At 43.4% G+C, this 21,818-nt stretch overlaps 2 protein-coding genes across 2 annotated transcripts; both read right to left on the reverse strand.

Annotated features, from left to right (window-relative positions):
* Positions 1 to 597: 597 nt before the first annotated feature.
* On the reverse strand, positions 598 to 3,252 carry LOC135259668 (ankyrin repeat domain-containing protein 26-like). The gene has a single exon (XM_064344270.1). The coding sequence runs from the start codon at positions 3,219 to 3,221 to the stop codon at positions 948 to 950; it is 2,274 nt and encodes a 757-aa protein (XP_064200340.1). The 5' UTR covers positions 3,222 to 3,252; the 3' UTR covers positions 598 to 947.
* Positions 3,253 to 4,114: 862 nt separating this feature from the next.
* On the reverse strand, positions 4,115 to 21,597 carry LOC135259670 (BEN domain-containing protein 4). Its single transcript, XM_064344276.1, has 5 exons — positions 20,946 to 21,597; positions 9,755 to 10,303; positions 9,183 to 9,274; positions 7,794 to 8,034; positions 4,115 to 7,116 (listed from the first exon to the last, which is right to left on the reverse strand). The coding sequence occupies exons 1-5, from the start codon at positions 21,391 to 21,393 to the stop codon at positions 6,881 to 6,883; spliced, it is 1,566 nt and encodes a 521-aa protein (XP_064200346.1). The 5' UTR covers positions 21,394 to 21,597; the 3' UTR covers positions 4,115 to 6,880.
* Positions 21,598 to 21,818: the final 221 nt, after the last annotated feature.

Below are 21,818 nucleotides of genomic sequence, written 5' to 3' on the forward strand. Positions count from 1 at the left end.
TTGGGGAGCAACCTCTGAGAGAAGCAGATAAAATGAATGTGCTGTTGGTGATCTTTTGTCTAGTTGCAACACTAAAAGAAGTACACAGCTCTGTTTTGACTCGGCAAAAACACATTTCTGTTTCACTTCCAAATATTAATAAAATTCTGGCGTGTATCAAGATAATTTTGTTGCAACTCATAAAAAGGAAGTCGAGGAAGTTCTCTATCATGTTAATGGAATCCCGGAGCACTGCAGAGGAATGGCTATACCTTTGCTTTTGCTTTTTTTGACGGCTAATCCCTCAGGCTAAAATTTGTGTTATGAAAGAACTGGAGGAAACATCCGCCTGTGAAGATTCCTCAAGCTATAATCCAGCTGCAGCAGTCTACCTGAATGTTTTGGAAAGGCCCTTACACACCACCAAAGGGAAGCAAGGAGCTCACCAACCTGAGAAGATGATTTCTGGAGCAGTCCCAGAGAGAAAGTCTGTTAAATGCGTTCCACACCAGAAAGTGAAAATGAACACTTTTGAAAACTTCCAAAATGGTAAATAAAATAAAATAAGGACAGCAGGACACACTAAACCTTATTTTGTATTTGTTTTTCTTTATTCAGGCAAGTGGAAAATAGACAGGATAAATAACAGAGAAAGGCCTACCACAGAGAAAGTTCCATGGCAGTGATCAATCCCTCACCTGTGTGTGAACTGCATATGGTTTGAGAGTTGACTGCAATATTAGCCTGTGCCACATATTTCACAAAAATGCTTAATATATCACAAGATATTCCTTAAAGTTAAGTCAGAGTATACCATAACTGCACTGTTTTATTTTGAATTGGTAAATACGTATAGATTTTTTTTGTATTGTATATAAAATGGTATAAATTGAATCTTATTTATGTCAGCATGCCTGTTGATGACATGCTGAACATACTGAAACACAATTTTCATGAAGAACTATCCTTCATAAAGAAGTGTCTGTATTCTTGAGGGAGAACCTGCTTTTGACTTTGCCTAGCTTGCTCTCCAAGCCTCGGACGTGCGTTTCCAACCGAAAAGACAATCCAGCATCACTGGCTGCTCTGATCCACTCCAGAGATTGCAGAGAGGCAGTCTGGGTCCGTAGGAAGAGCTCTGCCTCCTTCAACTCTGCCAGGGACATCAACCGGCGCACTTCTTTCTGCAGCTCAGTGTTTCTTGCCATTTCAAAATCAAGCCTGTTCACAGACTCCTTCAGCTTATGAATCATTCCATCCTCTTTGCCAGCATTTGTCTGATTCCTCAACTGTTCTGTCTTCAACGTGCCGAGTCTGAGTTTAATCTTCACCTTCCATTGTTGGTGGGAGTCGTGCAGCTCCCTGACTAAGACTTGACACTTCTTGCAAAGAGCCGCTTCGGTGTCTTTCATTTGCTCTTTCAGCACGGTGTTTTCAAAGTCCAGTTTCTGCACAGACTCCTCCAGCTCCTGGATAGTGTTCTCTAAGTGCGCAGAGGTCAACAGGGCCTCCTGCAGCTTCTGGGAGGAGGCGACAACCTCGCAATCCTTTTCTTCCAAGGAACATCTGAGGTTACGGATGCAGCGCTTTGACTGTGCATTCTGTTCCTCCTTCTTCTTCATTTGTCCACTGAGCCAGTTTACGTGTTCCTGCATTGTTATCTCACCTTGGAGATCACTGCATTGGCAAGCATTGACAAGTGATTCTTCACACTTTGCCAAATTGGACTGTGTGTCGGCCAGCTCTTTCTGCAGATAACTTAATGTATTCTCTCTTTCTGACTTTTCCCATTCCAGATGCTCCTGCAGCTCTGTGTTTCTGGCGGCTAGCTCCCTGTTCTGCTCCTCCGCAGTCTGTACTTTCTCTTGGCTTTCTGCCTCCAGCTTAGCAAGCATGTTATTGGTGTGCTCCGTTACATCAGCCACTGACTGTTCTTTGAGCTCTAACTTTTCCCAGGCCTCCTCCAACTTACGCTGAAGTGACAGATGCTCATTAGGCTCCTGTTCTCCCTTCTCCCGCAGGACTTCTTGCGGCTCCCTGACCTTGCTGACTCGCTCTTGCTCGTCCCAAAGAGCCTCGTCGGTCTTTTTTGCTTGCTCTGTCAGCCTGGCGTTTTCAAAGTCCAGCTTCTGCACAGACTCCTCCAGCTCCTTAATGGTCTTCTCAAGGTGTGCAGAGGTTGACAGGGCCTCATGCAGCTTCTGGGAGGAGGCGACGACCTCACAGTCTTTTTCTTCCAGGGAGTGCCTCAGGGTGCAGAGGCAGCGGTTTGCTTCGTCCTTTTCGTCCTCACTCCTCTGCAGCCTTCTCTCGAGTTGCTCCACCTTCTCCCGCAGGACTTCTTGCGGCTCCCTGGCCTTGCTGACTCGCTCTTGCTCGTCCCAGAGAGCCTCGTCGGTCTTTTTTGCTTGCTCTGTCAGCCTGGTGTTTTCAAAGTCCAGCTTCTGCACAGACTCCTCCAGCTCCTTAATGGTCTTCTCAAGGTGCGCAGAGGTTGACAGGGCCTCATGCAGCTTCTGGGAGGAGGCGACGACCTCACAGTCTTTTTCTTCCAGGGAGTGCCTCAGGGTGCAGAGGCAGCGGTTTGCTTCGTCCTTTTCGTCCTCGCTCCTCTGCAGCCTTCTCTCGAGCTGCTCCACCTTCTCCTGCAGGGCCTCTTGCAGCTCCCTGCCCTTGCAGACTCGTTCCTGCTCGTCCTGAAGAGCCGAGTCTGCATCTTTCACTTGCTTTTTTAGACTGGCGTTTTCAAGCTCCAGCTGCTCAGTGGTTTTTACCAGGACCTCCTTCGACCTCTTGGAGGAGGCTATGACCTCATCATCCTTGTATTCCAGGGAGTGCCTCAGGTTGCGCTTTGACTCTGCTTTGTTCTCTCTCTCCTTCAGCTGTTCTTTGGACCAGTCTACATCTTTCTGCGTGTCTGTTTTCTCCTCTTGGAAATCACTGCTGTGGTGAGTGCTCGCTTCTAGCAATGCCTCACACCCTGACAGTTTCCTCTGTGCGTCACTCAGTTCCTGCAGCAGTTTCCTCCGGTGGTCATTTCTCTCTCTTTTCTCCCGGTCCAGCAGCTTCTGGAGCTCTGCATTTTTGGTGGCCAGCTCCTGAGCCTCCCTCAATAGCATGGGAATATCAGTTGCACCATCTAGCCTGCTGTCCTCAGTTTCTTGCAACTGCAAAGACTTGTCCCAAAGTTCTTGGTTTGTGTTTGTCTTCTCTTTAGGTTTGACTGTTCTGGTTTTGGACATAGTCAGCGTGCGAATCTTCTCCCACCGACTTCCTTGGCCTTTCTTGTGAGCCTTCCCATCTTTTTCTGAGAGGTTTACCTCCTCTTCCCTGCTGGGCGTCTTAGATACTGACATCATCACTCTTCTCTACTCTGTTTGACTGCTTCTGGTTCCTGGTCCAGTTGATATCACAGTTATGGTCATGACTATCACCGAATTGTGGTTCTTCCATTATATGTATCTCCTTTGTCAGTTGTCATTACAGTATTCCTCTTCATTAATGACAGACCCCAGGAAGAGTCACAGTTTATATACTGTGTGTTGACCTTTACATACTGTAATAGCACCACTTATTACATCATAGAACTGTAGAATTCTATAAACAACATTCCAGGTGCCAGAATTCTACACAATGGATCACTGTTATGCTGCATTCACATGGATCACATTAAATAAACAGACATCAAATTGTATGTCATTTTGAGATGAGAGCACAATGGTAAAATTTTGTTAGGACAGCAAACAATGCCATCAATGGCAATGGCACTTGCCATTGAGGTTTGATTTAACTTTATACTATTCCCAAAATAGAAAAAAGAACTAGCTAGCCTATACCAAGAGCTACCCTCCTTTTCCTATCCATGTTGGAAGCAACCTCTATTATAAGACAATTGTCGGGCAACATCACCATAGCAATGTATATTTTCAGTATTTTCCATTGTGTGGACCTGACTTTTTCTGTGCCATCCCGAAAGTGCTGTTCTGCCATCTACTGTGATCTGTGTGAATGCAGCATTGTCCACCTTGAAAAATATTATTCCTATATTATTCCCCTAAAATCCCCACAAAGTCAAAATTAGTTTGCTTGCCTTGAACATTTCTTTAGCATTGCAGTGAGCATAAGACACAACAAAACCAAGAAAAAAGATTTATTATAGCTCATGTTTACAATTGCTTTGTCACAGTGTTGGATTTTTAAAAAATAACCTGGATTCAACTGGCAGATATAGCTACATGATATGGACATTCCAATAACAGCGCATAACACAACCATCTCACTTCATAAAACACATTTGCACATTACTTGCTGGAACAGCACACACAGGAACATATGCTTGGTCCCCAAAATAGAGTTTTTGAGTAATACACTTTGGGTGCCATCAAACACTGGTTTCTTAAAATGTGTCTCCTTGTACATTCTCAGTAGTATATTTTTGTCCAAAACCCCAGTGTGCATAACATTCTTGCAAAAAATTATTTAATATAGACTGGATTCTGGATTCCCTAAGCATATACTTTTATAAATGTGACACTATCATACAACATTTGTAATCAATCATATGCCCTATTTTACTCACCTAATAAGTTCAGTATATATTACTGAATTATTATTATTTATATATTTTAAATGAAATTTTGGTGTCAGACAGGATCCCTTTGCATTTTTTTTAAGTTCTAGCTAATCCAGTTATCATTTATAAACCTTTATAATAATGAACACTTCTACATGTGAACGGCTTTACTCGGAGTAGGTTTCAGTTTATCATGATTGGAGGGAGTTTTTTAAACAGTCAGGCATCCCAACAGTGTAACAGTAGTTAAAAAGAAGTCAGGCCGTGGCCCCAGAGAGGTACACACATAAACCACCACATGTGTACCTTGCTAAACAAGGTGCAGAAGTCATCAGAGCATGCTAAATATGATACTTCCTGAACGGTGACTGCAACAGTATCCTTTAGGATTTATATCAGTAGTGTTCTGATAAACCAAAAAGTATCATGAAATGGACTTCACATACCATTTTTCCATTAGAATGTGCTTTTACCTTTGAGTCTTGAAACCAGTTGCAGCTATTTTTCAATGTTTAGTCTTGATCTGAATGTGAATTTTGACCAATATTTCACATTTTTCAAATTGTACAATATGACAATATGACAGCCTGCAGCTGTAAACAGCACACTAGGGAATATCAGGCAAAACATAAATAAATCATCCTTCCAGCAGAGACAGTGCAGTGGATTTTTAGCCTGATTTTCCCAAATCAATTGTGCACTATGAGGTAGAACACAAGAAATTGTTAGTGTTAAGTATAAGGATGGTTTTGAAAGCTGACTAGACCACAGGTGCTGGAGACATGCAGAAGACAAAAACTCTGCAACACTGTGTCTCTTGCTGGGCTTGCAACTTTATTGATTGAAATGTCTTACGCAGTCCGCGGTGACCATCTAGAAAGTACCAGCCCTGCCAACGTCCATAAAATATTTTAAATATTTTTTACAATAAAGAATATAGTCCTTGTTAGTGAGTCAAAAAGGGTGCTACAGTCATAGTAATATCCTGCAATGGTGGAACATTCACTGCATTCCTGGAACTGACGCTTTATGAGGTAACCCATACAAATGCTACATCTTGGTTGTTATTGGACATATCTGAGTTGTTATTTAATGACCTTTCCAGCTCCAGAATGATCATTCTTATCTTATCGATATACTGTATGCCACTAACACCAGCTGAGGTTGCATTCATGATGAAGTTGACTACATCTGGACTTAATTAGAACTTGGTCATAGGGTATGAAAATTGCTTTCACTTGACTACGTGACACCTGGTAAATGTTTATGAGAAGGAACTGACAGAAACCCAAGAAACCAACAAGATTACATTCAGAGTTCTCATATTTTGACATTCCAATGAAACAATGTGGGCCAAAAGAAGGAACTTATGAGAGTGTGAGGCAGGGTGAAAGTTGTAAAGGAATGTGAGAATATGAGTGAAGGCTGCTGGGAGGGTGAGACTGGGAGAGGGGGCTGCAGGGAATATGAGGCTGAGAGAGGAGGCTGTTCTATTACATGAATGTCAATTGCAAACAGAATACAGTGTAACCTCTCTTCAGGACCACAGGCCCAAAGCCAGACCCAATCAAATACACAGTCTGAATGGCACCAGCATTCACCGCAATCTCAGATGCATATGAAAGCTGTATGCTGCAGCATGCAGCAGTCATAGATATATAGTCAGAGAGGAGTTCTGATGTCTACATAAACTAGTTTCCCCGAACCTTACTGAAATGTGACTGACCCCCCTCCAGTTCTAAATTCCCTTGCATTCCCACCCCCCGTTCACCATTATCACTGACCCTTGGTTTAGCTGGATCAGCACATGCTCCTGCAAGTTTCCATGGCTCCTCAGTTGAGCTGGCATCTGCTCAATACATAATGGAGAAGTTTTTGACCACTGGTGCTGCAAGCTGACAAGGTTTATTTTCCTTCAATCAAACAGGTTGATGTAGCAGAAATTCAGTGGTAAATATTCTACCACAGACACAACCTGCTGTGTAAAAGCTGTGCAGAAAAACACTGAGGTCGAGATGTCATGCTCACATACTGAAGATGAACATGAAAATGACAGAATTTTTCCAAAATAATTTTTTATTGATTTTAGCTATACTCAGTCACAACAAACCTGGTGCAGCCTCTTCCCTTGATCAAATAAGCCTTGATCTCATCCCGGCACAATCCTAACATCGGTGTGACATTGGTTCAACGTCAGAGGAACATCGCAGACATCTATGGTCTCTGAAATGTAGAGACTGTTTCAGCCAGCAGGGCAGTGGGGGGGTGCTAGAGAGGTCCATACTATTCCCCCACCTCCCCCCACATGTACGTGCGCTTGTCCAGCCCTCAGTCCCCAGTGCCTTCCTGAAAGCCCTTGAAGAAGAACTCGTCCTGAGACAGGTGGCTGTCTACGCTCTCCGAGTAGATGCTTCCACAGTTGCTGCTGTTGGCGACGCCCAGGAATGTGCCCACCGCCCGGCCCTGCCGCGCGTGCCCTACCGCGTCGCTGAACACCTTATTTATCTGCTCTTCCGACGGCATCCACCAGTCAGGATTCGAGGCACAGTGCATCCGTATGAACTCTACAGGCAGGGGGGAGACAATGAGGGAGAAGAGGGGAGGAAGGGAAATAGAGACAGAGAGAGAGATGAAGAGAGAAGAAGGAATGGAGAAGAGAATAGCATCAGAAAAGAGAGGCGAGGAAGAGAGTAGGAGGTTGGGCTAGGAAGGAATGGAGAATGAGGCAGCAAGAAAGAGTGCGTGCCCACAATGTCCACGCGACATATCAGCAACCATTGCAGCCACATCGCAACAAGGACACAGCAGCAATGTGAGAGCATCACATGCTGGAGGAATGGTGGAGTGAGCGGAACACTTTCAGTCTCATACAGAGCTCAGTCCATAAATAGGGAGGGCTGCTTGGGACAAAAATACAAAACCACCTGTCAGCGCATTAGATATCCAGATTGTTTAATGAGGGAAGGGTCTGACCCTTAAAAACGTACCATTGTGGGCTTCAATATGGACGGATAATGGACAACCTGGACAACCCAGAGGATTAGAAATGATTCCAGGTACACATGTCAACTTGGAGGAAGCAAATCTGCTAACCCTTTCAAAGAAAGAACCTTAACCAGAAGGTAAAATGGTGGTCTAAGTGCAGGAGGATGACTACAGTCCTCCCATTCCATAGTGCGCCCTTAGCATTAGCACGGCGCGGCAGAGACGGGCGCGCTCGGCCCCCGCGTCGGCGGCGTACCTCTGAGGCAGGTGACCTTGACGGGGTTGAGCGGGCGTCTCTCCGGCCCGGACTCGCCGGACTGGGCGGAGCGCTTCCTCTTGCCCAGGCCGCAGGAGTACTTGAGCTCGTCCGTGGTGAAGACGAAGCGGATCAGGTAGCGCAGGAGCCGACGCCCGTCCTTCTTGGAGGAGTTGACCGCCTCGTCCCACTGCTTGTTGGTGATGAAGACGGGGTAGTTCCCCAGGAGCTGCTTACTGCCCTGGGACACGGGTGGCGTCTGATCAACAATAAAGGCTGACTATTTTTTAACATGGACTATTAAACTAGCATAGGTTATAAATGTTAATAAAGTTATTCCAAAATTAGATTTAGACTTATTCACAAAGCTAGAATTGTGAAAATATCAAGTTTGGAATGAAGGAATTTGGAGAGTGGGGTGTGGTGGGGGGTATAGTGGTTATGACACAAATGTGTTTTCCTTACAGTATGCATGCTACTTTGATTTATGAGTGCTGAATGATGTATGTAGGGGTTTTCACATAAATACAGGTGCTTGAAGTTCAGTGCGGTGGGCTACCACATATCAACACCTTTTCATGTGTGTTTTGTTTCCCTATTTACACAATCATTGCATGAAGTAGCAATGAGATTTTATTTATGTCGACTTGAAGAAATGCATTCTACAGTCACCAATATTTCGAGCTGTCATGCTGCCGTATTCATGTTTAAACACACTAGGACAATGGTATCCTCAGGCATAGCGTGAAACCTAATGGAGTTAGACAGATTTTCTTGTTTTTGTGTAATGTCACGTGTTGGCACATGTCTTAGTGTAGAAGCTCTTGAAGCTGGTTTCACAGCCAATCCCATCATTCAATACATCTGGCTCATAAAGCACCTGTCTATTGTGTAAGATACACAATAGAAGCTTGCAGTGAATTTATCTTTTTAGATTAAAACTCATCCTATTACATTTGTACAAAATAGGCCACCCATCACAGGCTTACAAATTTTCTTTGTCAGGAAAAATGTTGGCAAATGATATGCATTTGCCAACAAACCGTATATGTGGTCTGTCCACAGAATCTGTCAGACTTTTGATGCATTTTATGCAGCCAATTTGCGTAAATTACAACTTCCTTTTGTCTTAATGCATATTTAGAAAAGGCAAAAATCATTTTCCCAACCTTTCAATTCAGTCAAGACACTAAAACTTAGCATTTTAATACCCCACTAATGCACACATTACTCAGTTCCATAAGGCTAGCCGCACATAATGAGAATTAGCATTTTAAATGTTTTGCCAGTGGAAATTTACAGTAGCTTGTCTCAATTCAACATAAAAGTGTTTATTCGAGCGGCCATGGTGAAGTGCTTTAATGTTTGTGATCCAAGGTCATAAATTACCTCAGTCAGCTGGTCTTCCAGAACAGGCTGCAAGAATTGGCTGTGGTGCTGGAGGACGGTCTTGAAAAAGTCGAGGACAGTCTGACACGGGGCTGCAGCAGAGAGTGACCACAAGAGATCCTTGAGCCCTAATTCAGAATCGCCTAACCCAAATCTTATCCTAACCCCAATTACTTTGGGCAGAAAAAAATAAAACTGATCCAGGGTCAGTTTTTTGATGCATTGATTAAACGGATGCATTGTCAGTTAAAGCTAATAGACTTCATTTCAGTGGGCACTGTGTTGGAGATGGGCCCTTCATCATACTAACTCTCAGTGGTACAGGTAAATTATTCGCTAAAGATGAGCAATTATGAGGTGTAACCTGAAAATAACCTCACCAGTGACGGGCGTATTAAGGTCTCAGATGCTGGTTTTCATGAATGACAACCCAGAGGACATTCTTGTTTCTTTAAACTACTGTAACAATGATAAGTGCATCATAAGTGAACTGTTGCAGGACGTGCATCATCACCATTACCCCTCCACCATGTAATACGACCTCCCAGACACAAGGGGGGAGGGTGGGGTACCAGGAATGCTGTCTAGCTTGCGTCGCAGGTCCTCATTCTCCTGCTGCAAGCACAGCACTTCCTGCTCGAGCTCCAGACAGCGAGGGCAGCAGCCTTCCTCTTCCTCCTCTTCTTCGGGCAGAGTGGATGAGGGGTGGCCGTGGGACTCGGAGGGCGCGGGGGAGGCCCAGCCCCCCAGGGTACGAGATGGGGAGGCTGTCAGGGGGGCGGGGTCGGCAGCGTGGCCAAGGTCACCCCCCGGCAGGTGCGGGTGCCGGGTGCCGGAGATCAGGTAGCCCTGGAGCGACTCGGTGAAGGCGCGGAGGACGGCGGAGGTCTGCGGCCGCTGCTGCTGGTTCCTGCCGCCCTGCCGGGGCTCCGCCTCCGAGGTGTCCGTGTCACCAGGCCCCGGGCGCTCGCCCTCCTCCTGCTTGATGTGAGATGTCAGGGCAGAAAACGCTGGCTGCGGCGGGGGAGGCGGGTGGGCGTCCAGGAACCTGCCGTTGCCGTTGAGGAGCGTGAGGACGCGGCTGCACTGCTGGGCGAAGGCGTCCAGGATGAGGCGGTTTTCTGCGCAAGCGTGAGAGAGAGAGAAAGAGAGAGAGAGAGAGAGAGAGAGAGAGAGAGAGAGAGAGAGAGAGTCAGCACACAACCTGATGGGAAGTGCCAGAATAGCACGATGTCACTTAGTCAACATCCCTGAGTCAACAGTATAAACCTCAGCTTTGTTCCTGGTGAGCTATGGTGTACACAGGAAATCCACAACACTCCGCCTCCTCCCCTGGCTATAGCGCTTGGGCATCTAGACAACTCTCTTTGCCTATATCTGTAACTTTGTCCAACATTTCACATTTCAACATTTGATGCATTGAAAATAAATTAACATCCAAATAGAACTGACTGAAAACCCAAAAGAGTCAAAGAGAAAAATAAGTAGTGTTGCTCAACATATAAAATACAACTAATACCTAACAATGCTTCCATAATGTGGATTCCAATAAAGACTTCTCCATCTATAGTTGTACACCCTTGCTGTCTTCATGTTGTTGTGGAGAACGATTGGAATCCACATTATGTGGCAATTCAGTAATTGTAACTTTTTTCTTGATATCAAAAGAGTATCCATTTTTGATCCAGAAGATTAGAAATTTCAATGGATTCCAAAGACTAACTTATCTTTATGGATGTAAAATTGATTGGTGGAAGACATACAGGCTACTTCACAGCACAGAGAAGCCGCCTTGTGGTTTGGTGTAGTACTAGAGTGCAGACAGACTGGTTCCCTTCATGTGCTTTCACCTCTGCTTGATACTCCTCACATCTCACAGAAAGAACATAGCATACGGAAGAGCAACTGACTGTACTAGCACCTGGTTCTTAAAAACACACGCATCTTTTAAAACACATATAAATTCACACATGCACACACAATGCAATTAGACACACACAACAGCAACAGGTGGACTGGGTGTTTGGGTTGTTCACAACTTCACACACTCTGCAAGCTCTATCTCAACATATAAAAGCCCTGCTGTGCAACTCATATTTTGTAGGCAATATCCTGTCCTTCTCAGAGCCAAACTGGGTGCACTGAACACAACCAGTCTCTGGCTAAAGTCTTGAGTTTAAGACCTCTGTGACGAAAGGCTTGGGTCTGATACTACAGGTATCTTTTAGAGCTACTCAAATGCTCCTAAATCTCTGTACTGATAGACATGCCTTTTTTAACTGAGGAGCCTACTGGTGACTTCAGTGCAACTCAATAAGCAAAAGCATGACACCAATGTGTAGTGATGATACCTATTTTTTTGTGATTTGGTGTTAACTACCTGTATGTGTCCGATTGTCTGGACAGCAGCAGGGAGAGGCCTCCCGTGGTAATCTGAAAAGACATTTCCTGTTCCAGCCTCATGTCTGATATTCATGGAAAAATCAGTGGTTCCAAAACCCCCTGGGTATTCTAGTTTCTGTTCCAACCACAAATGCAAACCCATAGTTTAAACAAACCATTAATTTTTAGGAAAAAGTTTAGGAGGATTATTCGCCCTTATACCACATTATCGGCTATCAGACATAGCTTTGCATAACATCAAGAATAAAATTCATATGTTTATAGTGTGCTTATTGCACAATATTGAATAATTAAAAGAGGTCAATTATTTAAAAAAAATCTAATTAAAGTTGAACCAATGTGTTCCTAATTGGTGAAAGTGTGGACACCTGACCAGTAAAACTAACCATTTGGAAGATAAAGAATTCAAGGGCAACGCAAATGATATAAATCCAACCGGCATTGTGTTAATAAATATTAAAGAAATATAAGCATATATTCAACAACCTATATAGAAACCAATGGATTAACATCAGTTTTTCATCTTACCAAAAAAGTTCCCTCTTTTTATGAATTCATTTGCAATATAGCACAATGAGCAACATTTAACACAATAATTTTGTTCTTCGTGGCATGTAAAGCAACTTCCAGCATATTTGTATTAAGAGGGTAAATAATCCCTCTGAACAGGAAAATCACGTAATTAAGAAAGATTAGCAGCTTGAAAAATTATGGGATTGCATTTGTAGTTGGAATGAAAACTAGCGCATACAGGAGGTTCCCCAGGACCACGTTTAGGAATCACTGGCATGAATTACTCACTGAAAATGGCTTGTGAGCTAAACTGTATATTTCTTTCATTGGACAGTCAAGGAAGGTCCATGCTTAACTCATTTTTTAATAGTTCAGTGGCCTAACATTACTAACCTAACCTAACATTACCCTAACAGGCCTTCATTATTTTTTAAACTATAATAATGACAAAAATAAAGCATATTAAATTAATTTTACATTAATTTCAAATTCCCCCCTCTTACACTACATCACTCTGGAGTTTTCAATGATTGTGATGCTGACTTTGTCATGAGAAACATTTTCAAAAAATAACGGACATTTTATGGTCATGAGCTGCAGTGGAGGCAACCGTTGCTCAACCAGATAGAATTTTATTTTACGTTGTACCAGACCTTTGACAAAAACCCATTCAAGAGGTCAGTGCACTTAAAAACAAAGTATTATTACAAACAGCTGAGAAAAACAAATTCAAGAATGAATAAAATCAATGACCATTTCTGTTATGTATATTTTCACTGAAAAAGGATATAAGAGTGACAACATTTATTCCATGAAAACAAACACTACATTTACAACAGGTGCCATTCCATGTGCATTTTTTGTTGGTTGTATCAAGTGGATGTTCCAACAAGACCGATTTATCAATACTATATCCATCCAACAATCAAACATTTTTTCTTGGATTTAAAACAAAATTCAGCGCGCTTTCAGAACAAAATTAAACATTAAAACAAAAGCTAATTCAGCAGGATACGGTTATTTTTTCTAGGGATATATATTGAAACCATCAAAGTTTCCATAGGGAACACTGTGCACCCTAAACTAGAAATCTAAATCCAGCTCAGGTATCTTCTTCAAAGGTACCTGATTTGCTCTTGATCCGTGCTTGTCTTTTGAAGCTGCCTCTTTAACACAGAACACCCACACTAATTTGCGACCGACTCCTCAGCTCGAACGCGGCCCGGGCTAGATAGACTGGGACTGTGCTACGTTTCCACACTGCAGAAAAGATGAAAAGCCACCAAGCTCCTGTCAGAATTAACGAAGGCAGTTTGGAACCCCCAAATTCCCATGTTTGTTTCCCGGGGGAGGAGGTTTGCAAAGGACTCTGTTAATAAGGCAGACTTCTGGCACTGTTTCTGTCATTTTCGAGTTCATCTTTGAAGACTCTCCATTTCGGAAGTAATTGGTACTGCTCCAAAATAAATGAGTGAATTGGAATTATAATGCCATTTTACTGACATATAGGTCACGAGATAAGACAAATGAAGTCAGCTTCAATAGACTACTCCTTGGCATTTCAGCTTTATTACACTAAACTGTCTTTGTCAAATATTTCTGTTCTGTGTGTTTGTGTGATTGTGTGTATGAGAGAGAGAGAGAGAGAGAGAGAGAGAGAGAGATAAAACTATGACTGTGTTTAGCCTATATGTTTTACATACAGAAGTGAACTTAAGGGAGAGTGCATTTGTTATTAGTATTATAGCATGTATTATACAAGCATTCATTATCACACATTTTGCACAAAGCAGCACTAAATGTGTGCCTGCAAAAACAATGAGAATACAATACATCTAGTTTCTTCCATCGGCTTCTGCATACTTAAACCTTAAAGTACAAGAGGAATGCATTATAAATATTGCACTGTTGTATACAGTAGGCCACCTTGTGTTATCGAGAAACATATGCCTTTTTCTCTTTCTGAAGAAACACTCCAAGCTGGCAATTAGCTGGATGCAGCTAAATCGGTCACAGCCTTCGGTAGCCACACACATTTCTGAGACAAATATATATGAATAATATAACTGAATGCAGGAAGAAGCATTTTTACCTTTTACTGTTTTCCTGCCCGTAGGTTTAAGTCCTGCCACACTCCACTAAACCCCATTCCAAAATAAAATGCTCAATGTCATTGTTAATTTAACTCTGATATATACAGATATATACAGGTACTGCAGGCTATGTGTGAGTGCATACAGTATTATAGGCCTACATCAACTGATATGCATTTAAATACCCTCAAATTAAAGCTGACCGTCTGCACTTTAACCTCATAGTCACTGTTTAATTTCAAATCCGAAGTGGTGCAGCACACAATTATTTTGTCAGTGTCCTGTACATAGTTAAATTATTCACAAAATACAAAGTTATGGGTTGGGGCTAGGTGTCATATTTGACAGATTCTGTCCTCATTCTCCAAACTCTCCCTCCCTGTCCCCTGTCTCTTTGCGGTTGTTTTGCTGCCAAGCTCTGTTTAATCTTTGCATTGAAGATTAAAACAAGATAAAATACCAGCAGCTGCGGTTAAGAATCTGACGTCGATCTAATATTCTGATGTAACCTTCAAGAGGTGAGACCATTCTCAAACCTCATTTTGTTGCACACTTTTAACCCTTTATGAAGATAGGCTATACAATTAGCCTACACCCTGCATTCCATTGTCCCCAGACAGGAGGCTATCAATGTACATGGTTGGCATTCAACATTGTTGATTATGTCCCAGCTTGCTTGGTATCACAAAGATGTGGCTTGGCGGGACGGAAATAAATGCAATGCAGCTGGTAGGCGTATAAACCTTGAGGGGTCCTCAATCTTATCCAGAAAGGGCAGGTGTGGGTGCAGGCTTTTGTTCCAACCAAGCAGTTACACACCTGACTCTGCTAGTCAAGATCCATTGCAAAGACCCCAGTGGTTGATTAGTAGAATTAGGTGTGTAACTGCTTGGTTGGAACAAAAGCCTGCACCCACACCGGCCCTTTCTGGATAAGATTGAGGACCCCTGGTATTAACTAATAGGCTATGCTTTGGATAAACACTCCTGAAATGGCTACAATAGGATGACTGTCACGATTCCATCCAAATAAAATAAAACAACAGAAAAAACATGTTATTTGTTGCAATGAGGGCCCCCGTATCATTTTCACGGCAGTCCAGAGGTCAGCTCCGATCGTTCTGGCCGCCTCCGGTCTAACGGAGATGAATCTCACGCTCGCGCGCAGACAAGGCACGTAATTACCGGGCCCTCGCCCGCTCATGATCGGTAGATTTGAGCGTTCGCCACTGAGGCGTGCCTAACTGGCTGGCGCAGATGCGCGGATTTATTAATATGCACGGCGTACGTGTTTATTCGCCGAGATATATCTGATATCGTTTCCCCACTGACGCCGTTTAGAAAGAGGCTCATAAAATTTCATTAAGGACAGCATGTGCAAGGAGAGGGGAATTTATGAGTGCCATTTATTTTAATCACAACTCTTTGGAAAAGCTTTTAAATGCAATTTGCTTTATGACACGGATTTCAGTGATGCGGTCTCGCTCCCCCTCCCCATTTCAGGGTGCTAAATTAAAAAGATTGCGATCTTTTCTGTCTGTCACCCCTGAGGCTCCTATTCATTTTTTTTTCACCCTCACCCCATCCTCCACAAAACATCATCTCCACACTGAAAGAAAAATCTCTCTCATTCTGTATTTGCACAAACACAGTACATCACACTATATACTGCAGAACTGGGCTTTGTTCATTTGTTAAGAATAGCTTTGTTATTGGGTTGTGGAGGTGAGGTAGCTACTATTTGGTTTATATGGCGTGGGGCTGAGGATATGGTGTGTGTGTGTGTGTGTGTGTGTGTGTGTGTCTGTGCCTCAAAAGCAGAGTATATACCAAATACGCAATATTTAGTCACACTGTACAATAATTTGACTTAACACCTGCATAACTGCACTGTATCGACAGAGGTAGTTATGGTGCTACTATTGTATATTCACACATTACAAGTGCTGTTTTCTGCTTAGTTTGACCTCGACCTGAACATTAAATTCACACAAACTGTGAAGAATATAATCACCTTCCAAAGGAAACACTTTGTTTTACATGGGACATTATTTTTTGCAGCATAAAATCAGAAGAGTATTGCACAAATGTACAAGCCTTAACTAGTATTGTTTCTCCTGCAGATCTATGCTTAAACTATAATACTATATAACTTTCAGCCAGCCTGTTTACAGCTTTACATTGGAAAAGGGGTGCAAATTCACACACCCCTGAAGCTCTGTTAAGTTGAAGTGGCTACATTTTCACATTGAACAACTCTATAAATTCTAAGTTCCTACTGTTAATAAAGTTATATTCCAACAGCTCATTATAACATGCATGATTCCTGTTGTGTGCTCATACAGCAATCACATAGCAGCATGCAATTTTGGGGATAGGACCATGGACTGGTCTGTGAACACCAAATGGCTTCCTGCTAATAACATTATATTACAGGCATTTAGCAGACGCTCTTATCCAGAGCAACTTTCATTGTATCCAATCATACAGCTTGGTATATACTGGAGCAATGCAGGTTAAGTACCTTTCTCAGAGGTACAACAACAGTGTCCTACCGGGGAATCGAACCTGAGACCTTTAGGTTATAAGGCCAACTCCTTAGCCATTATACTACACTTTCTAATAGGGGAATATATATCCAAAATGCGATGGAAATCAAACCACAGTGGTCAATTACACAGCAGGACTGTATGTGGATGGAAAATGACATTACTTTACTTGACATTATATAAGAAATAAAACTCATTAGTGATGAAGCCCTGTGAAACAACATCAGAGCGATGTTGCAAAATGAAAAAAGTCCTAATTTTGGATATGTCCAACTAACATTTTCTAGGCATCATGATGTCATTGTCCCATTCCAGCCATAACATGCTGAGGCGCACTCATCCGCTGTGGAAACAGAGCCCTTGGGTCACATCATGAGTACCCAGAGGACCTCGACTCTTTGTGTTAGAATAAGGAAACAGGCAATACATGCCATCCTGGGGAGCAGAGCCCAACCGAGCCACACGGATCAGCAGTGTCAATCAACTCGCCAGTCAGCTGTTGCAGGGCTGTGAGACCTTTGAGAAAACAGCAAGCCACAAACAAAAAGAGACTCCCTAAACTGACCCTACTGCCCCATTAGCATGGGGATCTCAGGCCCCTACACTGGGAATGAGGTATGAAGCGGCGTCTGCAATGAAGCAAAACACAGGATCAGTATTCAGGAAATACTCCCCCCACCCCCATCCCAAACCCACCCCCATTCCCCCTGCCACCGCAGAGATAAGGGTGTTTGTATTTCAGGGGAGAATGGGCAGCTTCTTCATCTATTCAGGCAGGCTTATGACTGTCAGGTAAAGTTCACCCCTACCCAGCCCCCACCCCTCCATCCCATTTCTACCGTTCAGCATCAGCTCAGTGTGGACATCCTCCAGGGTAATTCTCACCTAGTAATAAATGTGAGTATGAAGGCTCTCGTGCACATACGCACACACACACACTGCCTAACATGGAGCTAAGAGGTCAGAGAAAGAGAGAGAGAATAGAAAGGGTAAGAAAGAGTAAAAGAAAAAACATACAAATAGAGATGAACATAGGTTCTTAGTCCAGTCTACTATATCTGTACTTTGGTTACTGATTACAGGTGTTAGAATTAATTATGAGTGGGATCCTGGATCAGACACAGGAAGAGAGTCAAAAGCCAGAGGAAGGGAACCTATCCCTGTAATTTTGAACTGCAGGTGGTGTAAGGGCACTGTTCCCAGCCCTGCTCCTGATACTGTATGTGCAGGTGTTCCAGCTAAGCTTGTACCTGACTAGGACCCATGCGCAGTTGAACAGTAACCTTAATATACCATGTCCAAAGTCATCAGCCATTGAAAATCTTAACTGTCATGGGGCACATAATCACAGATGCATAGACCTGACTAATTTCAATTGGAACTATTTTGGTTCATCTGAAGCAAAGGCAAGCACACAGGCAGCCGGAACTGGGATTGGGAAATCACCGTTGTGATTTTAAGAGTTTTGTACTTGGAAGCTGGGCATCACACAGTACCTGTATCTTTGAATTCCAGGTAGGGCTCACACTCTGAGATTATTGCAGTTGAAGAGCATAATCCAAGGACATAATCCAAGGAATGCTGGCTGCTATAATCCCAACCGACTCCAGTGTGATAAAGGCTGTTACACTGCCGCATTGTAGAAAGTTTTCTAATGGCATTGGAAAGACTAATGGCATTAAGTGACGGACAGGATTCAATGTTCATCCTGTGCCTTAACATCTGAGACACTTGGAGGTCAATGCTGTTTTACTGTACTCTAGAGAAAAATACACTATCTGAATTGTGCAAATATATATGTATATAGATTCTATCCATACATGGGTAAAATGCAAGCTGCATCACAATAGATGAGGCCATCTGCTAAATGTATATTTAATCTAGTGCAGAATAATACAGTATTTGTTTCATTGTGAGCAGTTAATATATCCAGCTGGATAGGGAGGCATTGGTCACAGTACCATTTAAATACTGATCATATGTTAAAGTCCATATTTAACAAAAACAAATAGCTCTGCCAAGTGTATAAGATGTACCCTGTTTGTATGATGATGCTTGATGTTATGAATGATGTTACTGCATAATAGAAATAAAGAAACACACATGCATACACATGCACACACATTTTTATTTAGCGAATGCTAAAGCCAAGCAGTTGCCTCCTGATCTGCTGTATGGAGGGTGTCTAATCCTCCTTTTAGTCTCGGGAGAGGGCAAGCTTCAATGATGTGTTCCATTGTTTGCTCCTCTCCACATGCACACAGTGGGCTTGGGTGGCTGCCCCACCAGTGAAGGCTGGCCAAGCAGGGGCCATGGCCAGTCCTGAATTTATTGAGGGTTGACCAGTGTCTCCTTGGGAGGTTGGTGCCAGGGAACTGTTGAGTGGGGTCTGACACCAGATGTTTGTTTGGGGCATCCTTCGACTCCCATTCCTTTACCCAAGCAGACTGGGTGGTGAAGTCGGCTGGTAGCGTTTTCTTCCAAATTGGTCGTCTAGATGGGAGACGGGCAGTAGGTGGATTGAAGATGTCCGCGTGGATTGGTAGATGGGGGGAGTCTTTGACCTTTTGGAGCATCCTTTGAGTAAGTGCGACTCGGCGGATTTGTGGGGGAGGGGGGTTATCTTGGGTAGGACAGGGAGCCAGGGGAGTGGTGTTCAGCGAATAGTCCCGGTTATGATTCGCATGGCTGTGTTAGGCTGGGCGACCACATGGTGTGTATGGGATGACCTGGACCAGACAGGGGCACAGTATTCTGCTGCAGAGTATGCAAGGGCCAGTGCTGAGGTATGCATACTCTGCAGCAGAATACTGTGCCCCTGTCTGGTACAGCACACACACACACACACACACACACATACGCACACTAAACAACAGTATATGCCACATAGGATGAAAATCAATATTCATGCAAATATGTAATTTCTGATGTGTCACAATGCTGTTGCTGTTTTTGAACAGGTTAAACAGATCAACCAATGGATTAATACTTCAACTTGTATCCATTTACATTTTTAATGGCTAAATAAACAGCCTGTGTGTAGATGATAGCCAATAACATAGCACAAGAGTAAGGCAACAATCAGGGCTGAGGAAACACTTGATACCATACTCTTCCAGGAAGGGGCAGTGGATTCTTTTATGAGGCCTTGGGCGGCCGGTAAGATCTCAACTCTAAGGACGTGCGCTGTCAATCATATCTAAAGCACATATCCTTTTGCACAGGCACAGGCGGTGAATGGAATGCGATAACCCCTTGGCCAGATACACACTACCCGCTATGACATAATAAGTTATAAATACAAGAGGATCTACTTTAAAATAGGTTTTCCAGCGTCTTTCATATTCATTTATGAATTATTACATGTTGCCAACACAACTGCTGCTCAATTTGCATGTGATGATCTAATTCACGGCCTTAATTAAGCCAATTTGCACCCATTTCAATACAGAAAGATGGGGAAAGTGTTTCTGCGCAAACAGTTTGCCGACTATGAAACGTCTAATTACATCGCAGTGAAAGTCAACAAACGAATGTCCGAAAATTCAGGTTCCGCATCAACCGCTTCATATATTTTGTGGAAAACAAAGGGTAACCTACTATAAATCCGCAGAGTATAAAAGCAAGCAAGTACATAAATAATACTTTTTTTTAAAATACATTTTTAAAAATTGCGTAAATTATCGAAACAAGGACTCTCGAAAGAATAGGTAGACAACTTAATTCCATTGAATTCAATGAGTTACTGAATTGATCAGTTGAATTTGGCGAAAAAAAAAAAAAAAAAGTAAAGAGTAAAGTTTAAGCATAGATTTATTCCCAATCGCCGCGCTTTCGTCAACATGAAAAACACATTTCAACTTGAAATGTGAACAGGAAATAGGCTATACTCAAGCAATGGACATGCAGTCAATTACGCAAAATAAAATATGACAAAATACTACTTCGGACAAGCTAATCGACTGCGATTTCACAGAATTCACACAAGTAGCCTACCGGTTATGTTGTTACTTGAAGAAAACACACACAAGCTTAGATTCTTCCCTTTGTAGCTGATTTTATACATCTTAGCACTTAGGGAATTATCTGCTTTGAAATTACAGAATTATCAAATCATAGGATCTTGTTATTGTTGCTTTAGAAATTACTCACTGTACATGAAACTTTTTCTCAGACCGCAGTCGGACCGTAAGTCGAAAAACCTACCTGCGCTCAGCTCTTGACTGCAGTCAGGAGATTCGTGGGAATGTACGGAGCTTCCTGCCGGGTACCTGGTGCTATGATGCTCCGTTGCGCCGCAGACCCTCCGCGGGGTGCCCACGGATGCTGTTGCCGAAACCGTTGCTGAAGAGGACGCGGCGACTCCACAGCTGGGCCCGGTCTCGTAGGGGAATCGCTGCTGCAGCGTGCGGTGGTGGTGCTCGCCGCTGCTGACGACGGAGGGCTGAAGGTGCTGATGTTGATAATGGTTGTGTTGATGCTGCTCGCCGCCGCCTCCTAACAGTGGGATGGTCACCATAGTGGGTCTGTCATACCTTGCTTTGACTGCCGGTCGCTTGCCAGGGAAGGTCTTGAGGGTACTAAACGGGCTCCGTTGTCTGCAGATTTTGGGGGCGCAGAGTCCCTCGTCTGCCGGCGGCATGTCTTCCTCCATCACTGTGAGTTTAAACTGGCGGAGTGACTTTGCCTTTTCTGTCGCGTCTAGTCCTTTCTCGTCCCAGTTCTGCGTATGTGTCGCTTAGCCCAGTAGGCTATTCCCGGACCTATCGCTGTCTGGTTCAGTGTCTCTGCACTTCAGTCACTCTGGAATAGACGGAGGACTGACTTTACTGACAAGCCACCGAGCCAATCCCCAGACGGAAGAAGCTCGCTTTCGCGATTCTGCCAACAGGGGAATACGGGCGGGACCTGCACGCTCCGTCTGAGCAACGCGTGTTGCATCCGTTGGGGGTCTTAACATCAGTAGTGATTCTGTTCATTTAAACAGTAGGCTATCACGATTTAACCTTTTTCATTCTTGTAGAGAAAATGAGAAACGTTTGACTGGTCTGGGCTACATATGGGCATATTTATTTATTT

Source organism: Anguilla rostrata, chromosome 7, assembly GCF_018555375.3.
Source record: "Anguilla rostrata isolate EN2019 chromosome 7, ASM1855537v3, whole genome shotgun sequence".
Taxonomy (NCBI): Eukaryota; Metazoa; Chordata; class Actinopteri; order Anguilliformes; family Anguillidae; genus Anguilla; species Anguilla rostrata.